The sequence below is a fragment of the Anas platyrhynchos genome, chromosome 1, assembly GCF_047663525.1.
Source record: "Anas platyrhynchos isolate ZD024472 breed Pekin duck chromosome 1, IASCAAS_PekinDuck_T2T, whole genome shotgun sequence".
Lineage (NCBI taxonomy): Eukaryota > Metazoa > Chordata > Aves > Anseriformes > Anatidae > Anas > Anas platyrhynchos.
Window position 1 is genome coordinate 138,287,825 of NC_092587.1, and position 25,588 is coordinate 138,313,412.

The window sequence follows — 25,588 nt, forward strand, 5'->3', positions numbered from 1 at the left end:
TAGTCCATTCAAACGGAGATTGAGAATTATGTCAGATCTGTGCAATTTAAAAGACACATGAGATGAACAGTAATTGTAATGTTAAAAGTTCTCAAAAATTCAGCAACTTCAGCTAACTACTTATAAGAGGAGGACAATCTGAGAATGGCTAAACATGGGATAATCTACTTTTTTAAAAAAGCTATTTAATGACTGTGCTGCTGTGTTAGTTGACACTCCAGTCTTCACATAGAAGCAAACAGCAGAGAGTGAAACTTATTTTTTCCTATATGTCTGTAAAACATTAAGATTTCATATATATTTGATTGAAAGGGCCAAGTCTGTTTCATTCATGAAAAAGGGCTCAGATATTTTAAGAGCTGTTCTTGTGAAACAGAATAACTGGAAGCTGGCAGCTGGTAATTTTTTTGTACATCTGGTTGCACCACTTGTTTTCTGTATGAACAGTCTTCATCTCCAGTCCTTGAAGGCCTGGGAATTGTAACCATGCCTTGATTTCATTAACAAATGTTGCGAACTCTCACCTAGAGGATGTCTTCTGTTGAATGCAGCCTAAATACTGGTGGTAACACATTCAAAAGCATTTCATTCTATTGAAAATCAATGAGGTACAGGTTTCTAAGTCACTTATGTCACCTATTTACAAGGAAAACTGGATGAGCATGAAAGAAGCTCTAAGTGCAGTATGCTCTGTCACCAGCCCACATTACAGCTGTAAGAATGTCTTGGTAATACTGATGGATTGCCAATCTCAATAAGGTCACTTGGGACCACCGCTACCAGGAATCCACAGCATACAAGGCCCCTTATGACTATATTCATGCCACAGATTTACCAACAGGCTCTTTTGAGAGTTTTGTCCCAGCACACTAAGTAACCTAGTACACTATGTTTGTCCTAAGTACACTAATTTTACGTAAGCAAACACAATCTGTCAGCACTGGTGGTCTAATAAGAAGAACATGGGAACAACATTCTCTATATTTCACTCATATTAAATCTGAAGAAGAACAAGTAGCAACGTTTATATTTCTGAAGGACTTAGGAACTCAAAAACTAGGTGTTTAATTTGGCACCAGATGGGCACCATCCCCCCCTCCCCCCCCTTTTTTTTTTTTCCCCACAGCCAGCATTATCTTTGCCCTGTGCTTTGCTTCCACAGACAATCTGAATGCTGCAATATGTATACTGCATGCACAAAACAGTAACAGGTTAGAAATAACCAGCGGGGGTGATATGATTCATCCTTGTGAAGAGGAAACAGGAAATTCATACATAGGGTCCCATTTAAACAGGATAAGCACTTTTGCAACCTGACCACACACAGAATAGCTATCACAGTTGGGACATGTTTTGTCTAAGAGCTACCTGAGCAAGAGTTAATTTTGGGAAAGACACATAAGCAAGGTTTTCATATTTTTCTTCAGTAACTGTACTTATTTTTAATACCGTCAAGACAGATTTGGGAAGGAAGTACATAATTTACACAGGTTGGTCACAAGTCTAAGATCATTAATGCTTAGTGGGCATCAACCTGTTTGGAAGAGCTGACTTGAGGAATAAGACTGGTCTGAAGGTTCAGACCTTGAATCTTCCTTGAAGGGTGCTCTAAACGAGTGCCATGGCTGGGTCCACACTGACAGCACCTGCATACTGAACAGTAGTTTTTGACCATTTGATGATGTGCAATTTACACAATATTTCAGAATGGCACTAGATTAGTCCAGAGTAGAAGTCAGCAGTGTTTAAATAGGTATTCCAAGAGTTCCTGTCAACATGGAGTAAAGATTGCTGTGTCCAGTTGTTCCAATAAAAAGTGCGTCAGCAAAAAAATCTGGGAAATGAAAAACATACTGTGTCTACACTTTTTATGATTTTTTTTTGTTGTTATTGTTTGCTTGTTTGTTTTTGACTATATAATTCAAGTCTTGACTACCAATAATTTGCCAAATATGCAGTAATTTTGTGATAGGATTAATGGGAATAAACAGACTTGTGCTGTACTTAGGTAAAAGGCTATTGAGCTAAGACATTACATGGTTTAGCCCCTGGAATCAGGTGTCGAGAGGCAGGAGACCTTTTCTCCATTAACACCAGTGACAGGACCCGTGGGAACAGGGTTAAGCTGAGGCAGGGGAAATTTAGGCTTGACATCAGGAGGGGGTTCTTCACAGAGAGGGTGGTTGCACACTGGAACAGGCTCCCCAGGGAAGTGGTCACTGCACCGAGCCTGTCTGAATTTAAGAAGAGATTGGACTGTGCACTTAGTCACATGGTCTGAACTTTTGGGTAGACCTGTGTGGTGTCAAGAGTTGGACTTGATGATCCTTATGGGTCCCTTCCAACTCAGGATATTCTATGATTCTATGATTCTATGATTCTATGGCACTGCCAATCAGTTATGGAAAACTTTATGTCTTTGTACATAAATAAAATGTTAATGAGATTCTGAGTGCAACTCCCTAAAGTTGTCAGAAAATGAATAGGAGGGACTATTAAAACCAAAGTGCTTGGAAGGACTTGAAAAATTACATGTAATGCTAGCAGGTTGCTTTTCCATTAATCTGTAAGAGTTTCTTTAGGATAAGGACAACAGTACTGATACATACCAAATTGAAAATGACAGATCACCTATAAACAATGCCTTGAGTTGTGTTTTTTTGTTTTGGTTTGGTTTTGGTTTGGTTTTATGTTTGGTCAGCATTTCTTTGCAATTTTAAGGATGCATGGGCCATCTGTAAAAATCTATTCAGAAATGAATTTTGTCAAACTGTGCTGCAGCCTTGAAGACTTTTACTTTCAGAACTTTCAGAAACATTACCCTAAATTAAGAAGGTTAAAGAGTTCTTATTCATAACCTGGTTCGATTTAAACTGATTTTGGTAGATATTGTAATTAATTACTGACATAAAATAATTGCCAAAGCCAAAGCAATTATTTTATGTGCTAAAAACAGCATATTTGCATAACCATAGTACTAAAACTACAACAAAAAGACAACAACCAAACCAAAATAAATCTGCTTTTATTCTGAGGACATATTCAAATGAATTTATGAAATCTCTAACCACTTCCTTCTTGCATTTCTCCTTGAATCAAGCTTCATTTACCTGGTTTATCTCAGCTGTAGCTACCTATCCTCAGGCAGTCTTCATTTCTGTTTCACTAATTCCTTCATATGATTCCCTTCTTACTTTAAGCAAAGAGATATATGCAATTTAGGTCATTTCAACATATCACACTGTTTTTTCCCCTCTAGTTTACTCTCTTTTACTCTTTGAATTACTTTGGAGATTAGCATTCTAAGAGTTTCCTATACATTTAATTTTAATGTCAGAAAATGCAATTTGTTCTTTTAAATAATCATTAAACACATTTTTGATGAAGCCAATAGAATTGATAACTTCTAAATACTAGCCAGAGTGACCTATACTCTTGCAAGATAACTCCATCAGAAATGGCAATCATAATTAGTTCCCATGAGCACTCAAATATCTGTCAATCCTTGTGGTGTTTTTTATAATGCCACCCATGAATTATTAATTTTAAGTGGTTTTAATCAAGGCCTGGATAATTTAATGCAGCAGACAATATTATAAAAATGTTTCTGATATATTTGTATGGCTGTGAAAACACATAGACATAAAAGATAGCTGCAACAACATATGAAGGTGGCAGTAAGATCAGGATTTGGTTAAACTTGGTATATATATACTGCTCTTGCTGTTGCACCCCGTCAACCTTGCAATAATGAACTTCAGCAATAGCTGATATTCTCACTGATATTCATAGTTATGTATCTCTTCCATCCAACAATAATTCAGATTTAAAAAAAAAAAAAAAAAAGACAAATAAAAGATGAAGTGGAGGTCAAGTCAGTCACGATTATTCTTTTCCACAGATAGGCAGTCCTGGATGTGAAGTTTTAAATCTACGTACTGTATTTCTAATATCTACAATAAGACTTAGATGGATATAATCAAGAACAGCTCTAAATCTAAATCTAAATCTGGTATGTTCTGTTTTCAGTTGTCAGCTGTATATCTTTTCCTTTGTAAGACTTTTTCTGGAGGAGAATTGCCATTCATTTTAGCCTGTCCTGCTAAATGAGGCTCTTCAGATTCTCTCTTGTATTGATTGTCTAGGGTAATTCTTTAAACAGGTTAATGTCAAAAACAGCAGAATACAATGTTAAGAGCTGAAAACTTCCTTTTTGTTCCCTGTGTTCTTCAAGGTGTCTTTCGGTACAGACTGGTGCATTGTTAATGCAGATTGCCTTGATTTTCCCTGCAGGAGCCTATCAAATCTCACAAAGCCTGAAGCCCTGCAAGCAGGGGATAATACACTTTTGGCAGTTCCCTCCAGATAGCAGTGAATGACAAAAGCTGAAATGGTCAAAGCTTTGTGGTTGTTGCATTTAGGCAGTTGTTTGTTTGTGATAAAACAAGAAGCCTCCTTTCTTGATTTTCATCCAAAGTTTTGCTAGATTCAATGGCTTGTATTGAATCTATCCAATTCCAAGTTCCCTTGGACCACTACTGGTTATGACCTCTTAGAACACTGTGCTAGAAAAGAATAAAACATTTCACCAGACATTTTGTTGATAGCAGAGAATTAGATATATCTGAGTGTTTTGGATTCCCAGGGTTTGAACAGCAATGTAGTATTTTAACAATGGTTAATATATTCTGCCACTTTCCAAAGTCTTTTCTCACTCAGAGCTCTGACTTTCTAGTCAGTTTATGCAAACAGCTCTGATATCAGGTCATAGCTTCTTGTCCCAATCCCAGCCTCCTCATCCCTGCCCTAAGCGCCGGTCTTTCCAACATTGCACTGCTGCATTGCCCATAACGTGACAGTTTTCTTGTCCAGCCTTCTCTGTTCTCCATTTTCCTCCTCTCCTCTTGCACACATCTTTTACACTTTGTTTCTCCCTAGGTGTTAGTGACCTTGTCCAACCAGTCCCAGCCCTTGATCTTTTAAGATAGTTTACTTAATTCATTAATGACCTGTAAAGAGCAATGCGGCAAAATCACCAAATGAGGCATGCTTTCAGGTTAATTAAGTTTGGAGAAAAATGGAGGAGAAGATTCATTTCACCCTGGATATAGAGGACATTTTTATGTTTGTCCTTCAGTGTGATCTTCTGACTGAAGGGAGCCTGGATTGGGCCCACAAACTATTCAAACAGAACAAGGTGAGGGATTTTCACTGGAAAGCTGACACTGGATTTATTAACACTAAAGTGCAAGATCTTCCTGGCATGCCTTAATTCACAGGATGACTTTGCACAGGCAGAGTGGGGACGTCTTAAACTTTGCTATCCTTCTTGCTTCTTTCTCAAATTGATTTACTTTCATATACATTTATTTTAACAATTACAAGTATAATTTTATTATTACAAGTATTTATTTATTTTTTCATTTACTTACTATTTTGGAAGCACAATTTCTTCAGTTGCTCTTGTGCTTTGAACAAGAAGCAACTAAGCATTCAACAAAACACTCCACTGACCAAAACTGCTGAAAAGTTAGCTACCTAATGGACACACAGAAGTTGGACCATGATCCTAGAAACATCAAGGCATGCCAACTTATGATTTACATTGATGGATAACATATTTCAAGAAAAAGTGAGTGGAGAGCTAAACATCTTGTAGACACTTTGTTTACCATTAAGTCAATATTTCATTAAAATATTTCCAGGTGCTTAAGTATTTGCAGTATTAGGATTGTATCAGGCTTTAATTATATTTGGTTGGTTGAACGTTTGATTCATAACACTGCCACTTTTCATTATTAATGCTAAGGTTGTCAACTTAGTAAAACTTCTGAGTAGGAACATCAAAGCTAGAAATCATTATAGATCCTGTAATACTAATGCTTGAGGCTGTATTTACATGGAGTTGCAGAGGTAGAAAATTGTTTTCTTTCATCAATGAAAAAAGTACATATTTAATTCCACAGACATAAAGAGGTTTTCCTGTTTTGTTGTTGTTGTTGTTGTTGTTGTTGTTGTTGTTGTTGTTCAGTTGATTGTTTGTTTTGTTCTTTTAATTTTAATTTTTACTTTTTGCTTTTACTTAAGCATATATAAGCGGTACTAGATGCAAACCTCAAATTTTCTATATTGCAGTGAAAAAAATAAATCTTCCCTCTTTTCCATTTTCTTGTCTCCAATACTGCAAATCATTGTACATTTTTTTTTAATGAAAAAATTATATAAACGCATTTGTAGTTTTATAGTAGAAAACAAGTATACTTAAATTACATAGTAAAAATTATGAGGCCAAAACCCTATCTCTTGGCTTTTTATGAAGTCATGCAAACCTAGATAAAAATATTTTAAATATTGTATTCTGATTGGTTGTTATTTTTACATTTCCATTAAATAAGCAAAAGTTACTGCAGAAGGTTCAAGGGAAGAAAGAAGCACTTCCCTACCACATCTCTTTCTTCCCATTTTTCTGATTTTAAGTGTAATAAAAAAAAAAAAAATCTACCTTTTAAGCAGTTTACCAAATTGATTTTGAAGTGTGAAAAGCTGCAGATGTCAAAAGACTGTTGTTGTTGTTATTTATTATTATTATTATTATTATTATTATTATTATTATTATTATTATTATTATTATTATTATTATTTATTAAAGAGAGAAAGTAGAGGAGGGGGGGAAATCTTTAAAAGTTCACTTACTCATGTTTAAAAATATGTTACTTACTCAAAGTTAAAAATATGTTTCCTTTTCTCTTTTTGATAGAAAGTGATCTAAATGTCCAGTAACAGGATATCTGGTAATATGATGTGGTGGAGAACTGGGGGAAAATGATGAAGAAATGGGAAAGAGAAAAAAGAAGCAAGCAAAGAGTCCTGAAGGGTAGGTGTGGAAATCTGAGTTGGCTTTCTCATGTCAGAGCGGAACTGGCATAAAATTGGTCAATGCAGATAAAACCCAGCATTTTTGACTACACCTGAACGCCATAGTGATATTATTACTGATCTGTACTATTTACAATGTGTCTGTGGCATTTTTCATCCAATACCAGGAGCCATAAATGACACCACATCCCATTATTAAAATTTTAAGATTATAATTAAGTGTGATAGGCTAAAGAAGATCTCATCCCCTCTTTGGTTAACATATCATTCTCAAATTCACCTTGACTGTTGCCAAATAGATTTGTTGTTATTTGTTTAGTATTTGCTGAATAGCTTCAACTAGTAATTTAACTATACAGTTATTAAAACAAAACAAAACAAAACAACAACAACAACAAAAAAAAAAACAAAACAAAAAACAACAACAAAACAAAACACACACACACAAAGAACTTTATGATTTGTAGACCAAAATTTCATTATCTCTGCCTTAACTGTAAGACAGTTTTTCTAAATTGGAGAATAACAAATGACTTTAAGAACAAAGCAAATAGGAAGTAACAAAAAATGGCAAACCATTGTGTTAATGTGCAAAAAGATTTATGAATTACATGAATCAAAACAATGAATGTAAAGAAAAAATCTTCAACATTATTCTTTTCTTGGTCAGTTCCACTATGAAATGATTTAAGGCCTTCTTTACTTACAGAAATTCAAATGAAATAGTAGAAGATGAAGGCCTTTCTGAATACATAATGCTAAAGTTACGTCATCATTGCTGTATTTCAGATTAGCTTTTTTTTTTTTTTTTTTCCACCAGCAATGGGAACATTGACTTTTTATTGTCTTTGACTTTGACTAAAAAAAGTCTTCAATAAGTTTTTATTTCTGTAGGTTGCAGCACTTAAGATTTATTTATTTATTTATTTATTTATTTTCCTTGCCAGATTGTTAAATTCTTTGGGAAGCAGTGGAGGAAATGTACATATATTTTTGAATTCACGGGCTTGCAAAAGAAGTTTATCTCCAGGAGTTTTGATAGGCAGAAATTATCTTACAATGCAAAGCTTAATAAGGTATTAGCATGTTTGAAACTGTATTGGTATGTTTTTGTTGGTTTAAGCTCAGATGAAACTATGGGAGTAATTTCCTCTTTCCTCAGGTGGACCGAGAAGCAGGTGCAGAATAATTGCCAGTGGTACTCATATTTTCAGAAATTGTTTCAAGTATAGAGCAAAAAAGGGGGTCTACTGGAAGCCCAATATCTGAGAAAATCAGAAGTTACAGAAAACAGGAACAATGAAAAAAGTATTCTTTGCTATAATTTCTAAACTTCTCCTGTCATAAAACATTATTTATTGTATTTGTTTTTGGTGGTGGTAAGATTTTAGGTTTTGCACAAAGGAATTAAATCTGTATAAAATGCAGTTTTATTTTAAGGTTGTGACAATGCGAAAAACATTTCATTATGTTTTAATAAATCGTCCATTTCTGGAAGATTGGGTATTTATTATCATCCTGTAATACTTATTTATTTATTTATTTATTTATTATTATTTTTTTTTTTTTTCTGCAAATCTCACCATGGTTCTGATTTTTAAATGTATGATGTTAAAGAACAGGATTAAGCATTATGTATAACAGGCCTCAGCCTGAAATGAGTTATGAGCCTACAACTGAGCAAAAGGGACTTCTGTTATCTCAGATGACATGATTAAATCCAAAGTTTCTACAGCTGTAACTACAGAGTAGAGGGGCAAGACCAAAGCAGCTGTCAGCTACTTTAAATGATGCTCAAGAAAGCTAAAAGTCAGCTCTGCACCCTTGCTAAGGTTCCCTGAGGCTGATGGAGGGGAATTTCATCAGCTCAGTATTGAGAGTACTCTTCAGGAATGCTCTTCGTTGCAGACAGGGTAGTCCCACTGCACTATGCAGCCTCCCCGCTTCAATGTTTCTGGTGACTTCAAGGGGAAAAGAGAGCCTAAGATGGTTCCTTGAAGGCTTCTGATGAAGCCTGTGCCGTGGATTGACACAGTCTGGAGATAGCTTGAGAGAGATTAATTAATTCCAGATGTGTAAAGCCTGATGTGTGCCCTGAAGTTCAGAGTCTGCTGGGGAGATATTTACAGGCAGTGTTCAGATCTACTCAAGGACTCAGTTTTCACAGAAGTGCTCTTCAATATGTGGCCTCAAGAATTAATCTATCTATTCACATAAATAAGAAGAAAGTACAACAAAGTATGCTTCACCTTTAAATGTGCTTCTATTTTTCTATTGTGTTAACACAGGCAACATTTACTGAGGTTTCCTCTTTTTAAAGGAGTCATTTAGAAAAGCAAACAGGCATGCTTTATCTCAGAGGAAGAACTGAAAAATAAGGATACAATAAAAAACCTGTATTGGGAGTGTATAAATTAGAATTAATACAAAAGACATTTGTACCAGTATTTTGTATCAGTAGACATATGTTTAACAGTATATATTTCCTGGGAGGTATTGTTATTAAAAAGAAAAATAAAGAGAAAAAGGAAAAAAAAAAAAAAAGGGAAAAAGAAAAAGACTAGATGGAGAGGAATTCTAACAAGAGTGGACCAAGACACAGATTAAAACTATCATCCAGAAGTTTGGCTTCAGCTTTGCCTAAATTTTTTCATCATTTTAACAAGTATGCAACTGCTGCATGAAAATGTATAGGAAATTCAAAGCATTTTTAATATCCTTACATGCTTTTAGTAGCCTCCATCTAGTGAATGATGTATAAGATGTATATTCTTTTTTTTTCTCTTCAAGCTGCTTTATAATTCTTCTATGATTCTTGTACATCATTATTCTAAGAAAATTTAAGTTTTGAACCAATAATACTTAAGTAATAATTTGGCACACTGTTTATAATATGCAAAAGACATGCCTGAAGCTGTGAACATGAAGAGCAGAAAACTCTTTAGGTGTTTTTTTCACTCTAACTGCTCCTACTTGTAGGAGGCCTGCAATTAAGTTTGATAGTGAATTGAATTAGAATGTAGGTGGTGGTTCTGCACTTCTCAGATGAAAATCTTTATTTTATACTTAACTAAAAATGCATTCTTCTCTGTATGCACAAAACTATACATTGTTTTGTTCTTGGGGTGTGTGTGGGGGGGTGGGGATTGTGTTCCCCAGGTTCAAGGCAGGCTTGAAAAAAATGAATAAACTGAAGGGAACTTCCTGTAACTAAGGGTACTTAAAACTAGCACCACAAATGTAGCTGTGGACTGTTTCTGTTAAAGAAAGAAAAAGTAGATGAGTTTGTGAAGCCTTCACACTGGGGAGGAGCATAGCTGAAAGTTTTCCAAATGCCAGTCTTTAGAGGGCAAATCAAAAAGACAATTTTGATTCTTCTCTCCAGCAGGGATAAACACAAGATGATAATGTTCTGAAGAATGGGGAAAGGTTTGAAAAACAGACTGAATAGAAAATGCCCCACTATCACACAGAATTTTTCTACATAAGGATATTGTCCACTATACGAGGATATTGTCCAAGAATATCGTTCTACCAATGTTTAGTGTGACAAGATATAAAAAGACTAAATGGACTCAACTTGCAAGATGGATTCAAAAAGGGAATGTATTCAGGAGGACCCATCTGCTCAGAAGCAGAGACATTGGGAGAACATAGTAGTGGATCAAAACACTTAGGTGTTTTGATATCCTTGGCTTGATGCAACTTACCTATCCACACTTGGGATTATGTATTTCCCTCTTGTGAAATAATAAAACAGGTCCACAGCTCCAGTTTGTCTCAAGAAGACTAAGACTGTTTCTCTGATGTAATGGATGATAAACTACTTTGGTATCTTCTGCCAAGTTTATTTTGTAAATACCACAATGAATCCTGGCTGACACCAGCTCAGATTTTGTCACTGCCAAACTTGGCACAAGTGGCAAGGGTTCTTGCCTCTGGTTTGCAGTGGGATGCTGTGGCAGCCTTGGTCATGATAGGCTTCCTCACATTTCAGGAATGCTGTTGCATGTTATCCCTTATCAATATTGTTGTTGAATAGGAAGGTTTGGAAACTTCCTAAACACTTGTACATTACTTAAATAGTACTGTCCTGTACTATTTCCTGAGCTATCTGACATTGTAGTCCTACTTGCCAGCCTCTACGGCAGGTAATGGAAAGATGTACATTGGGATAAATTCATCATCCGGCAACTGTTAATAGAAGAGATTTTGGTTCTTGCCAATGTAACTATCTCACAGAAGGTGTTGACTGAAATGGAGTTGCTACTAGGAACAAGGTACAAATATTGTGAATATTAGTGGCAGAAAAGGGTCCTAGAGGTAAAGACCTACAAATTGCCACACGGTAGGAATCTGGAAACATGACCTGATGTGAAAGAGTAAAAATTAAACTTAGAGAGACCGTGCTAGCATTTAACTAGTATGTGACACACTTTTTCTAAGGTATGCTAAATTAAAATCTAAAAAGCCACTTGCACCTTTCTGCTACATGTGAATAGTCATCCAATTTTGTATCTTAAAATTCTCATTAAGATCTCAGATTCAGCAGTGAGTAAAATATATAACATCCCGTGCAATACTATGGGCTCTAAATTAAGTCCAATTGCTGCTTTTTAAAGACTTTTAGATAACATTGTAGCAACCTTAGGCAAAGACCAAACCTTCACAGTTTGAATTAATGCAAAATTTTTGATTGAGCCAAACCAATCACCAATACAGCAGTATAATGACACAGAAGTAGAAATAAAAGCCAGAGGAGCAACAAATACAACATTACCAGTGCAAGACTAATTAATTCAAGAACATCCTAAAGTTATATAGACATGAAACTTCCAAATATGGAACTATCAGGTAAAAACTCTGCTAAAAAAAAAAAAAAAAAAAAGCTAATGGGAAAAGACTGTGTTTTTGACTATATATTTATTTATTTATTTTCCATGCAATGTGAAAATCATTAAAAAAGACATTTTGAGTTTTGAGATTCTTAACAAGTACAACAGGAGATTTTTAAGGAAAAAATAGTTTCCTGCTGAAATTTTCCCTGGAGAAGAAAACACAGGTGAAGAGCTGCCTTTGAGACTTCCACTGTTTGCTTTTATCTTTTGCTTTTACCACAAAGTAAAGTTTCTTTATTTTTTAATCTCTCTCCCACATTTGCAGCAATAAAGGCCTATACAAGGGACACTACAAAGCCGTCTCCACAAGACAAAGAATAAGAATGAAATCAGTTATTCCTGCAGTTCTGCCAATCATAACATATGGAGAGTAAAATCCACTTGACCAGTTCTAGTAATCATTTGTATTGTTCATAAATAGAAGAAGGAAGGTGTTTATAGAGCAGGTTATCCATTCCCTGATTGATAAACTGAGCTTTCTTAGTTGCAAGTGACAGGACAATTTCTTAGAGAGAACTGTACTAATAGCTAATTTCAGGCTTCTGCATTTCAGGGCCTCATCCCAGGCCAGCAACAGTTAAAAGTTCCATTAACCTTAGTAGGCTATGGATCAAGCTGTCAATCACTCTCTTCAATAGCTATCTTACATGAGACATTTTTGTTTAAGAAGGGCTACTGCTGGATTTGCAGGGTGATATAAAAGTTTTGATTCTCAAAAGTGTCAGTCAAACTCATAATCAACAAAGAAAAACACTACTGGAATAGAAGTGTTGTTAGTACTCATTCAATTAATTGTTACATTCCCAACCTCAGTGGCTAATGACAAGCTTATCCGAATCTATCATACAAAGTGTACAAACGCATACGAAGTGTACAATTGTTGTAAAGAAAAAATAGTTGAAATTTCACTTAGAAAACCTATGGCTTTTTCAAAATATTCATGCTGATTATCATTTGACATGAATATCTTTTAAAAGTCAATATAGCCACTGTTGATTCTCTCTGCTAAACTGGAATTTGATTTATTGCAAATATTGTATCAGAGATAGAAAAAAAAAAGCAAATGAAAACATTATTGCTAAATCTTCTTATAATCAGTCTAGTTTTCTGTTTTCTTGTGAGTTGGTGTTTACCGTCAAAAAAGAAGTCTTAATATACTCTCATTCCAGAGGCAATTACAGTGGCAAGGACTGGGTTTAATATATTTCATTAAGGACAAGGCTGTGGAGAAAGCTGCAGAAAGAACAGAAAAAATAAGTGAAAACTAAGTTGTGAATGCCAGGATGGTGTGCACCTCAGTGTGTGTGTGTGAAGGTAACAAGCAGAGATATCTTTGGCACTGGAGATGGAGAGATGGACAAGAAGGGCTTCAAAGGGCATGTTTCTGGTACTTACCAGTTGGCAATGCTGGGGCTGCTGTAGATGAGGGCCCGTAAGCACAGAAGACGTGCAAGTCCAAGTCTGTATGTGTGTGCTTGTGTAGATAAGGTGAGAAAGGTGAAAAAGAGGGGAGTATGATACAGAGAAGTGGGCAGCAGAGTTTGGTGAAGCATCATCAAACTCTAAAGCACCTAAAGCATCAGTTCTCTCTTTATGGTTCTATTGCCTTGTGGTAGTTATACCCAGCTGGGCAGCTGAACTCCACCACAACTGTTCTCTCGCTCCCCCTCAGAAGAAGAGGGGGAACAGAAAGTATACTGGAAAGAAGAAGAAAAAAAGAAAAAAAGAAAAAGAAGAAAAAAAAAAAAGGCTTGCAAGTTGAGATAAGGATTATGTAATTAAAGGGAAAAGGAAGAGGAAAAAAATATCAAAGGCTGTGTGGAAGCACAGACATAGAGAAAAAATTCTGTCTCTTTCCCATCAACAAGTGATGTTTGGCCATGTCCTGGTGTCCTGGGAAATGGAGCCTCAATACACATAGTGGTTGTTTGGGAGGACAGACGGTCTTCATAACGAGAGCCCCCCCCTTCCCTTTCCCTTTGTTCACCTTCCACCTTATATTGCTGAGTGTGACAACACAAGGTAAGGAATACCCCTTTGGCTGGTTTAGGTCAGCTGCCCTGGCGATGCCTCCTCCCCATCACTTGCCCACCCCCAGCCTGCTGGCTCTGGGGGGCTTGCAGGGAGTCCTGATGCTGTGCCTGCACTGCTCAGCAATAGACACAACACTGGTGTGATACCAGTGCTGTTCTAGCTATACGTGCACACCATTGTGCTGTATGGACTGCTGCAGGGAAAATTAACTCCATCCCAGTCAGACCCAGTACACAACTGTAAAAAAAAAAACAACTTATATTCGGCTTCAAGACAACAAAGGATTTTAGTTTGAATCCTAATTTCTTAAGAAGCTATGAGTCTAAATGACAGACACAGATTTTAGAAAGCCCAAACCTGATTTAATGAACTTTGGGAACAAATGCAAGCATAGCTTGTAGATTTGCAAGGTCTAAAATTCAGACTCCAAATTTCAAGAGCCCAAGAACAGCTATGAATATAATTACACATACAAGACATAAAGGAAGACCCCAGAACTGTGAGGATGAATACATGAAGTCTCAAAAGGCCAGGGGAGGTGTGTCAGGACTGAAGAGCTGGAGAGAGGAGCATTTTGGTGGGATAATTCTCCCACCAAAAAGCATTTGCTGTTTTACCTCTTTGTGGAGGTGTGACTGACTCTTTCCACACACAGATGCCTGACAGACAGAAGTTTTTGTCTAGCACTGAAAGCAGGTTCACAACTCCTGGAATCCAGCTGCAACTGCACTCATACATTCAGACTTAAAAAACAAAAAGTCCAATTATCTTTCTCCACTTCTGCACTTACATTAGTCAAGCAGGATGGGACAGGGGGAGAAGGGAACACTATTTGGAAGAGGAGAGGACACTATCTGGAATAATGAGAACCCAGAGTAGATGTCCGTTGAGGGCTGGAAACCAAACCCTAACCATTAGAGCATTTGAAATTATGTAATACCCTGGCAGAATGAGGCCAAGCTTCTACAAAGCCATGTATGTTAAAAAAAGTGGTAATATTTTCATGTGGTATGGGACATTTATTTCTCCACTTCTCTTTTGAATGCCATCTGACTAACAACAGCCTATGCAGCATGGCTGGCTGAGGTGAATCCCAGCAAATTTAGTATTTGAGAAAGAAAAAAATATAAACACAAAAAATACAAATACACATTTGTCTTGAGAAGAATATACCAATGACAAGCACTCTCTGGTGTGCCATCAGGGCTCAGTAGGACATTAAAAAAAGTCAATGATGTTTAAAAAACAAAAGAGCTTCATGAATATTCATTAAGTAAATATCCTCAGATTAGTTAGTCTGTACAGGACAAGATGTAGCTGAATCAGTTCATTAAAAACTAGCATACACAGACTCACTGATATTCATCAGTTATGGCATCTGGTGCATCTTTTCTCGCTTACTGTTGTGAGTGAACCAATTGCCCCAATCAGCCTGTGATCACCTTTCTTTGCTATCTCGCTTGAAATCCCTTCCCCATGCTGAGGGGCTCAGGTGCTTACTGTTGCCCCTGGCCTTGCTTCGTCAACCTGATGTCCAGGTTGGGTGGTGGTCCTTCCTCATCAGCTCACACCTATGGGGTAATGGCTGAACCCCAAACTGCCATGGGGCTGCTTGGCTCTTCTCATGTTGACACTTGTGAAACTTCTGCACCTACAACTGATTGACTGGGGGGAAAGTGACAATGAAAAGGTGAGTCAGGTGAATGTTGACCTGATGGGGGCTCCCTCAGTGAAACTTGACCTTCCTATAAAATCATGTTTATTACTCCCTTCTCCTGCTAAAAGCTATTTTTGTAGGTGTTTGCATATTCTTAAAATACAAGCAGTGAAGCAGTGCTTGCTTTCTTATTTTTGTTATAGGATAGCTTTTTACTTGCCACTGAATGTCTCCTTCAACAGAGTGTGTACTTTAAAATGTGTTGTTACTAACATTATCCCACAGAGCTTTACCTGAATGTGTGAAAACAGATACTGACCTTGCTTTGCAGTCCTGTGATGTAGGACTGAGAGCATTGCATAAGCTGAGGTTCTTGCTGAAACAGCAATTTCAAAATATAAAACACAATTTAAAAGTTATTTGACAAGAAGTCTCCACTAGTCATCACCCACCTGTTGTATGCAAAGGTGTACCTTTTTATGGCAGCAGTTATGGCTATTTATTGGGTATGGGTATTACTTGGGGTTATTCAGAATGTATGAAATAATACTTTGTCTGATTCCCTGTATTCCATTTGTAACGATCAGCTATTAAGGATTTAAAACAGGGCACTTTTATAGTGTTTTCTATTTCTGATGCATTAGCTTGAACTTATTTATGCAAAAGCTTCTTCGGACTGCAAGAATCTCTCAAGCTAAAGGCATCTTAGGAAAAAAAAAAAACAACAAAAAACATAAATAGAACTTATATGCTGCAAAGAAGTTTTCACATAAATGAAAATCCAATGCAGTAGCTACAAGGTCTTTGTGTTTATCTAGTAGTGTAAAAAATTGAGTGGTTTAAAAAGAATGAATACGCTTTCCCTGGGGAGGGTGTGTGTGGGAAGCATGAGCAGAAAGCATAAGCTACATCTCACTCCATGAGATTTACTTGTGGATTCCTCATGATTCAGAGTGGTGTAAGGTGGAGGACAGGAGTTTTGTTTTTTCTTTGTTCCCCACTTCCTCCCTGCTCCCTTCCTTCCACCTGGAAAGACTGAGACTGGAAAACCTGATGTTTAACACCTGGCTACCCAGCTATTCTCATCAAGAAGGCTTTGACTTTTGCAATCGTGGAAGGTACTTTGATGAAACAGGTTACTGGGGAGAAACGAGGCCTGGCTATCTAGGATAGATAGGAAGGAGAATCTTCTCTGGCAGGCTGGCTGCCTTAGTGAATTAGGCCCTAAACTAACAAACCTGGGTGATTGGGCCCTAAACCAGGCTATTCACATGTTTGTGAGCAACAGGGTGGAAGAGTGCACCTATCAGAGGTGAGGAATGTCCTCCAGCTGTCCAAAAAAGGCTTGGTCAAAAAGGATGGATAGCTGGTCCAGATTAAGTGCCTCTATACAACCACTCACAGCAAAGGTAACAAACAGGAGGATCTAGTAGACACTGCACAGCTGGAAAACTGATTTGACTGATACTTGGTGGGACAAATCACACAAAGGGAGTGCTGCAACTGATGGCTATAAACTATTCAGGAGGAAAAGTGAGGCAGAAAAGGTGAAGGAGTTGCCCTCTATGAAAAAAAAAAAAAAGGGGGGGGGGGGGGGGGGAAGGAGGTATTGACTGCATGGAGATGTCTTTGAGGAAAAACAACAACATACATATTGACATCTTACGGGTGAAAATTAGAGACCAAGTGCAGGGTCCTGCACCTGGGATGGGTCGGTCACAAAAAAAGACTGGGTGATGACTGGACACAGAACTGTCCTGTGGAGAAGGACCTTGGGATACTGGTGGATGAACATGTCTATATGAGCCAACAATATGCATTTGTAGCCCAGAAAGTCAACTGTTCCCTGGGGTGCAACTAAAGAAGATCAAGGAGATGATTCTCCCCCTCTGCTCTCATGAGACCCCACCTGGATTGCTGTGTTCAGGTCTGGGACCCCCAGCACAAGGACATGGCTGTATTGGAATAAGGCCACAAGAACGATCATAGAGCTGCAGCACCTCTCTTGTTTAAACACAGGCTGAGAGGGTTGGTGTTGTTCAGCTTGGAGAACAGAAGCTCCAGGGAGACATTATAGTGGTCTTCTAGTTCCTAAAGGGGACTACAGGAAAGCCTGGGAGGGATTCTGTCAAGGCATGTCGTGATAAGACAAGGGCTAATGGCTTTAAACTAACAGAGGGTAGATTTAGATTAGATATTAGGAAGAAATTCTTTACTCAGAGGACAGTGAGGAACTGGCACAGGTTGTCCAGAGAAGCTGTGGATACCCCCTGCCTGGAATTGCTCAAGGCCAGGTTGGATAGAGCTTTGGGCAACCTGATCTAGTGGAAGGCATCCGGCCCATGGCAGGGGACCAAGCCAAACCATTCTGTGACTCTATAATTTACTGTGAACACACAGTGATGTCTCTAAATTATGACTCTCTCTCTCTCTCTCAATCTCTCTCTTGTTTTCACGATCACCCTTCCATTGGATGATTTGCAAGTTTAAAATTTCAGGTTTTTCTCCTTATATGCAGTTCCTTTTTTTTTTTTTTTTTTTTTTTTTTTTTTTTCCCACAGCTCAGTGCCAGGTGGTTTAGTATTCCCTCTACTTTAATTATCTTTATAAACCTTATTTGACATTGTAGCATGAGAATTGTTCTTGCTATAGTATTTGAGTATCTTGCCAGATGGCAACAGGGGAATTCTCTCATACTTGTGAATTAGTTTGACATCACCTAACAGTGAGAGCTTGCTTAGGGTGTAAAGGTGCATGGCGACAGCACCAGCACAGTGAGCTCTGCTGTGCATTCCATGTGTTCATCAGATGCAGTAGGTATTAATTGGGTTATATGTGTATCTTAGCATGAAATTCAAAATCATCCTCAAGAAAAAAGATAAGTACCTCTTCCAGATGGCCATGAAAACTTTTCCTAGCTGACAGATTATTGTAAGAAAAGACAGTATTCTTGCAAGAGTAAAGCACATCACTGTTAATGCTTTAACTCACTGCTGGCACAAGGTAAGATATGTCAGCATCATGACAGTATTTCTCATCTTGCTTAGATTTCAGACATAGTCTTTGTTATAGCTGGCTTCCTACCTGTATAACTCCAAAACTGCCAGATTAACATAAGGGTTATTTAAATGTTTGGGGAAAAAAAAAAAAAAAAGGAAGACTGAAATAATATCAACTAGCAAAACTCTGCTGAGTACAAAATCTAGTCATTTGGGGAAAATGAACTGGCTTATACAAATACTGGAAGAAAAGCAACTTGTTGCCATGTGGTCAGTGTGACCTGTCTTCATTATCACTGTAACACTGCTGATAAGGAGCTTAAAAGGTACATCTGAACTGGATACAGGTAGGTGATGCTGTGGCAGCTCCCATATTGTAGATGAACACACACTTTATTGAGAAGTAATAGTGTCATAAAACAGCAGGAGGATGTAAGTTAGAAGTAAAAAAAGATGTTAGGCTTTTGAATCCATCTTCTGTTAGTGCAGGACTGTGGAGGACTGTTGCCTGCAGTACATTTTCTCATACTTTGTCTGATCTACTTTGTCCTGTATAATAGTAGTTTCCGTAATTTCCCTGAGGAGGAACAGATGACAGTTTAGTAGCTCTCATTGTCAGGAAGCTGCTGTTGGTACTCTGCCTGCTTTCCTTTTCCCAACTCCATCTCATAACTCTGAACAATTTCCTGAGTTGCACTCTAAACAATGCTGCTCCTTCTGTCTCCACGCTGCAAAAGGATGGCGACTGGTGGGACATCTACGGGCTCCCAGAGGCTAGTCCATGGCAAGTGGCATCTCCAGGGAGCAGCCCAAAACCAAGGGAGCTCCTGCATCCACATTACTGTAGGGGCAACCCTAACACAGTCTCCCTGTTATGCATATACTTCTGTGCTCACTGCAGGTAGTCAGAGAAATATCTTAAATTTTGCCTCTGAGACATATTCCACAGTCCCAGGCAGGCTTTGTGCCCCACCCTCCTTTTGGAAATCCTTGCATTGTAGCATAAAGCATGCTCAAGGTTTCCCAATGCAACAGTTAATTTTCCATACTCCGGGCCCTGGGTTGATGAGGGCCTCAAAAAGAACATAGGAAATATATTTCCTGTGCCATTAACAGATGTGCCTGCCTTAGTGGCACTAAGAAACATGGTTTAACCATGAGACTCAGTAGGTCAGGCAGGTAGTTGGACTTGATGACCTCGAAGGTTTCTTCCAACCTCAATGATTATATGATTCTATAAATAGATACTTTAATGAGTTGTTATTTCATGCTTTGTTATTACCCAACAGCACCTGGTTCAATTTATTGATTACTCCTCTGATATATTTGCATTCCTAAGAAACTCACAGACTTCAAGGATTTGTATCCATAACATAAAAAACTTTTACATACTTGTAACATTTTGATCTGCTAAATTACCAAAACAAAGTATTCGCTAAAACTTTAGTGACATTTCATTAAAAAATAAAACAAAATAAAAGTTGCTATCCGGTCCTGAGAATACATTAGTAATGTCAGTTGGTAGGCAATCACCCAACAGCAGTAGTTTCAGAGATTAATCATTTTTATTAATTGTTCATTTTTTCCCAAATTGTAACACAACACTGCTTATAATAATAATAATAATAGGATTTTCAAAAATTTACCATCAGTTAAGCAGGTGGTTACTTCTAATCGGTCTCTGGCTGAGAGAAGACTTAACAAATGATAATCATAGAGCTTACTACAGAGTCGGAGTAATCATGAAGCTTACTTCAGTCATGCATAAAGTTTCAATAGTGTTTGAATTTCATAAGAACTTATCCAGCTCAGCTAACATGTGCTATTTAAACACCTTTTTACCCATGTTGCTGTTATTACAAGAAAGAGTAATACTTCTGAAGAAATAAAAGAGGCATTATTAGATTTTAATTACAGTCAGTCAGTAAGGTCATTAGCAAACGCATTTATCAGCTGAGAAATAGAGTGCCTTTGAAATATCAAGAAAAATACTAAGCCTGTGGCTAAATGAAAGAAAGGTTCTAGCATCACTAACCCTACCATTGTGCTTAAAATCTTTAATTTATGGTGAAGATATATGTCTCAATGCAGGAATAGCTTAAATAAACTTAACCGAGAATAATATAAAACTTTAAGTATATAACAAACAGCCATGCCAACGTATCATTTATTCTTTAGTTTGTGAAATTATATAAAGAGTAAAGAAAAAGAAAATGAAGTTAACCAAAAAAAGGAAGTTAACCAAAGCCAACAGTTTTAAAGTCTTCACTTTAGAGGTCTTATGTCAACATAGATACACATGACAATCAACTTATATTTGAATGAAAGCAAACTTGGAATAAATATTTTGAAATATGTAGTTTTCTAAAATAAGCACTGCCATTTGTGTCATTCTTACCTGCAGAGGTTTTCACAATTTCTGAAGTATTTCTGAGACCCATAAAGTCAAACTGATAGAGTCTCCAAGACTTCTGGTCAGCAGCCTCTACTGAGTTTTTTCTCCATCTGTAAATCATTTCTTCTTTAGGGTAGCCATCTAAAAATAAATAAATAAATAAATGCATATATACATTTTATTTCATAAAAAGGATGGTGCCAAAATGTATCTGCCTCATATTTGAGAACAACTCAGTTTCTGATCTGATGCTTTGTCAGTGATCTTGGTGGCAGAATTCAACAAAAGAGTAACAAGACACACAAAAATAGAGCTGTAATTTGAGGAACGCTATGATTCTGCATGATTTTTTTTTTCCCAATGGAGAAAAATTCTGATTTGTTCTATCAGAAGTAGGTTTCTTCAGAGATGCCATTGATTTGAAGTCCAGACATCCAGACATAGTAAATATACTGATTTACATGCATTCTGAATATGTTGTGAAAACTAATAAAAGGAAAAAAAAAATGGTGGTGGAAAAGATGTAAACAATTGAAAAGGACAGATTGTTTTAAATGTGACAATAGTTCTAATGGTATGTGTGCTACTGTACTTACAAGATGAACTCAAAACAATGCAGAAACTTGTGAATTTTTTAATTAGCCTGGGATTTTTAATGTGATTATGCCATCAACATACTTTAAAGGCCACAGTATTTAACAAGGCATCACCTGATCTACACAGCTGAAATAGCTTCTGAAAGTCTTCCTTTATCAATTTAGAACTTAGAAAACAGAATTCTCATGCCAATATTTAATTTCCTTTTTTTTGTAAGAGATTGCATTTTCCAATAGCAGTCCAACAGAAAATTTTCAACCAGCCTTAATCATATAATAGACCATCTAGAAAACAACATGCCTACAACAGTTAAGACTAGATTGTTCTCTAATGCATAATCCAATACATTCCTATTCATCTAATAATTAATACAGTAGGTGTAGATTACAAAGCAAATTAAAAACCTCACAATAGGCAGTTAATATACCTATCTCATCAGTATTTTTTTTTTCCCCATCAGTTACTAATAAGTTTTGATATTTACGTTGCAAAACACCTTCTGTGGTCATGGTGCTATTTCTTTGATGTGTTCCTATCTGCAATTTTGTCATCTTGTTTAAAGTTTCATCCCACTGGGGCATTGTTATAAGGTGTACATGACCTCATTTATCCCTTTTCATAACACAGCATGAAAATTACCCACAAGTCCCTCAATTCTAATCTGTAGAAAATTACTATGTGTTAATTCAAAATGTAACATTCACATATTTTCCATCAATGTAAATAAAGGAACAACACATGAAGAACCCAACTGAATAATAAGCACAAGCCCTGCCACTCTCCACAAGATCTCTTGCTGCCAAGCAATTTTCACTGCCAATTCTGTTGTGCCAGTTTGTGAGACTGATTTAAAGATTAATTTTTTTTTTTTTTGACTGGCAGATTATGGCAGAAGATGCAGAGGTACAGTGAAAGAATAGAGAGCTTTGCAGGGTCTGGTGGCCTTAGCCATGAATACTCTGAAATCTCCTTGAGCCTGACTCCTATTTGACTGAGCACTCTGATCACATTTCTAACCAAACAATGTCTTTGTCTAACTGAAAGGCCTACATTTTACCTCAAAAACCTTCTTAACTCGGTTTAATTTGGATACTTTTTTCCACACAGTTCAGGACAAAAGAGGCATCAGATGGCCTCCTCATCATGCTGTGGCTGCTGTGTTCTCACACCAGGTGGCAGTGGCAGAATTGTCCCCTCCCTTCAAAGCAGAATTGGGATTACAAGGGAGGCTGCCAATGTGTTCTGTACCTCCTAGTATGCATGTGCTTCCCAATACAGAGGAAATGAAACCACTGTCCTCTGGCACTCCCTGCACCAGCTCACACTGCAGAACTTGTTGCCCAAAGCACTAATTTTCAGATTTTGTAGCAGGCAGGACCCCTTTTCTCAGGTGAATTCAAAAATATTCTCTCATAAAAATCACATTGAAGACACCAAAATATTAGGATCTGAAAAATGTGGGATTGTGTCTGCATTATGACAGGAGAAATTTGATCAGCAAGAGATAACTCCAGAGAGTATGGATCTTTCTTTGGTGACACACGGAGTTCACTAATATTTTGGAAGGAAAGAACAGTTTCGGGAGAGTTGGAAGTGTCAACTTATTTCATTTGACATATTCAAAATTAAAGATTTCAGCTCTGAAATATTTCAGTCGAACATTTTAAAAATTAAACCTTTAAAATTTTAACTTCAAAGATATATTTTTATTTTATTTTATTAAGGTTTAACCATAATTATTGCAAGTAAAAATATTTTAAATATCCTGGAAGTAACATTTTCTTAAACATATTATTTTAGATGGATATAAAATGAACATTTTACTTTTCTTTCAAGCTTTACTGAAACAGTTGCGTCAATTAGTCTTTAATTCAACTTCTTTGCCCCTTTGTATGTGCCACTAGTGAGACCACATCTTGAGTACCGTGTTCAGGTTTGAGCCTCTTACTACAAGAAGAATATAGAGTTACTTGAGCATGTGCAGAGAAGAGCAACAAAGCTGGTGAAGGGACTAGAAAGGGACAAGATATAAGGAGCAGCTAAGGGAAATGAGGAGGTTTAATCTGGTGCAGAGGAGGCCTCATCGCTCTCTATTGGTACCTGAAAGGAGGCTGCAGCAAAAAGGATGTTGGTTTCTTTTCTCAAGTGACAAGTGATAGAAAGTAAGGAAATGGTGTCAAGTTTTGCCAGAGGAGGTTTAGATTGGGTATCAGGAAGAAATTTATCATGGAGAGGGCTGTCTAGCACTGGAACGGGCTGCCCAGAGAAGTGATGAAGTCCCCATCCCTGGAGGTATTTAAGAGACATCTTTGTGGTGCTTAGGGACATGGTTTAGTGGTGGACGTGGTACAGTTAGGTTGGATCTGATGACCTTAAGGGTCTTCTTCAACCCAGATGATTCTATGATTCTTCCCGATTTTTGGTCTTTCTACTTCATCCCATGGACAGCCCACCTAAAATTCATTACAGTGTCAGTAACATGTGAAACTTGCTGTCGTATGACGTAAGACATAGCTATTTATCCTGGTACAAGTAGCACATAGTCAGGAGCAAGCTGATGATTCTTGTTGTTCAGTATTTTTCCTGTATTTTTGTCTAAGAGACAGATTCAATTTGAGAATGACTACTTTCAGTATTACTCATTGCCATTAGATAGTAAGCAATTGACTTCAGGAGACCATCATGCCCTTTCAGTAACAGTCCCTTTTATCCACAGATACTGACATCTGCTCTTACAATGGCTGGGTTACTTACATCACAGGAGGCAGGTATGTGTGGTTCAATGGGAGTTTCAACCTGTTAAATAACAGCTGTTATGTTCAGCTCCAGTGCTGGGTGACTTTCTTTTTCAATTTATTTAAAAAATATAATATTTCTTATGGAAAAAATGACACATCTGATTGAACAGTATTTCACACCTAAGATTTACCTAACTTTCAGAGTGGACTATGACTGTTCACAATGGTACTTTCAGTGATAAGTAATATTTCTTGTATATAGCCTAATTACTTCTAGCACTCTAAATGTATCATTTTAGAAAATATCAGACTTGGAGTTTTCAGTGTTTCCAGAAGAAAACACAACCTCTACTATTCAGCCTACAACACAACTATGAATATATTATCTATAGAAATATCTGTTTTCTTTCACTTCATCAGCATACCAAATGGCAGTAAATTACCTTAAATTCTTGACCTTGTGGCATTAAGCCATCCATGCTAATCAAATTTCTATCAAATGTATTTAACCTGACAATTTGCTCTAGGGTATGTGAAAATATCCATTTTGCAGCAGAGCAAGACTCCAAGAGAACAAGGAGGGTTTTCAGTGGGTGCTAGTAAGTCAGCAAGGAAAACAGAATGGGAAAAAGACAACCCCAACAACCAAATGACACTTCTGTGTTACAGCTGTCCAAGCTCTGGTAATACGAAACTCAGGAGCTGTTCAGCCTAAGACCTCCATTCACCCTCCCCCTCCCATTAGTTTATTTGTGTGCCTTTATGTTCTGCCTTTTTTTGGCCTGATAGTTGTTTTGTATGTTCTGTTGTAGCTATTCATATCTTCCAAAGGTTTAAGATTTGTATTCTAATGTATCAAAGAGAGCACCTTGAATATTTTTTTTTTTTCATAAGACTGGCACTTACATGCATTTGTAAAAAGAAATCAAGAAAAAAAATGTTGAATTTATTTCTTTAAGAGCCGTGTAGGAAGTATCCATGTAATACCTCCTGTTTACTTTCACCAAACATATTTAATGGCTATTCCAGTTAATACAAATGATTGGTACCTTGATGTTTTACTCAAAGGCTTAAACATACATATTTACAAAGTGTACCACTGATTTTAACTCCAGTAATGGAAACATGGATAAGTAATAAATGCATTTTTTGCTGTTTGGGAGGTAAATTTACTATAACAGAAAGCCAAATTGTCATGACAACCTGTGAGAGTCTGTGGATTTTGTTTTATTTCCCTTTTATTATTGGAATAATTGAAGTCATGTTACCACATCTTCTCACATCACCGCCATAGCATTTATAACTGACAGGTTGAAAATAGTTAAACTTAATTCTTCATGCTCATACTGCTTCACTTTCTCTGGAGACAAAGTGGTTTGCACAGAAGCCTCTAC

The 25,588-nt window shown here is 37.0% G+C and overlaps 1 protein-coding gene across 4 annotated transcripts in view; it reads right to left on the minus strand.

The window, feature by feature from the left end:
- GABRG3 (gamma-aminobutyric acid type A receptor subunit gamma3) overlaps positions 1–25,588 on the minus strand; it is a 333,357-nt gene that overhangs the window by 30,534 nt on the left and 277,235 nt on the right. For all 4 annotated transcript variants that reach the window (XM_072030545.1, XM_027446836.3, XM_027446825.3 and 1 more), the window contains exon 6: positions 20,863–21,000. In XM_072030545.1, coding sequence (XP_071886646.1) covers positions 20,863–21,000 — 138 coding nt within the window. The remainder of the gene's footprint in view (positions 1–20,862; positions 21,001–25,588) is intronic.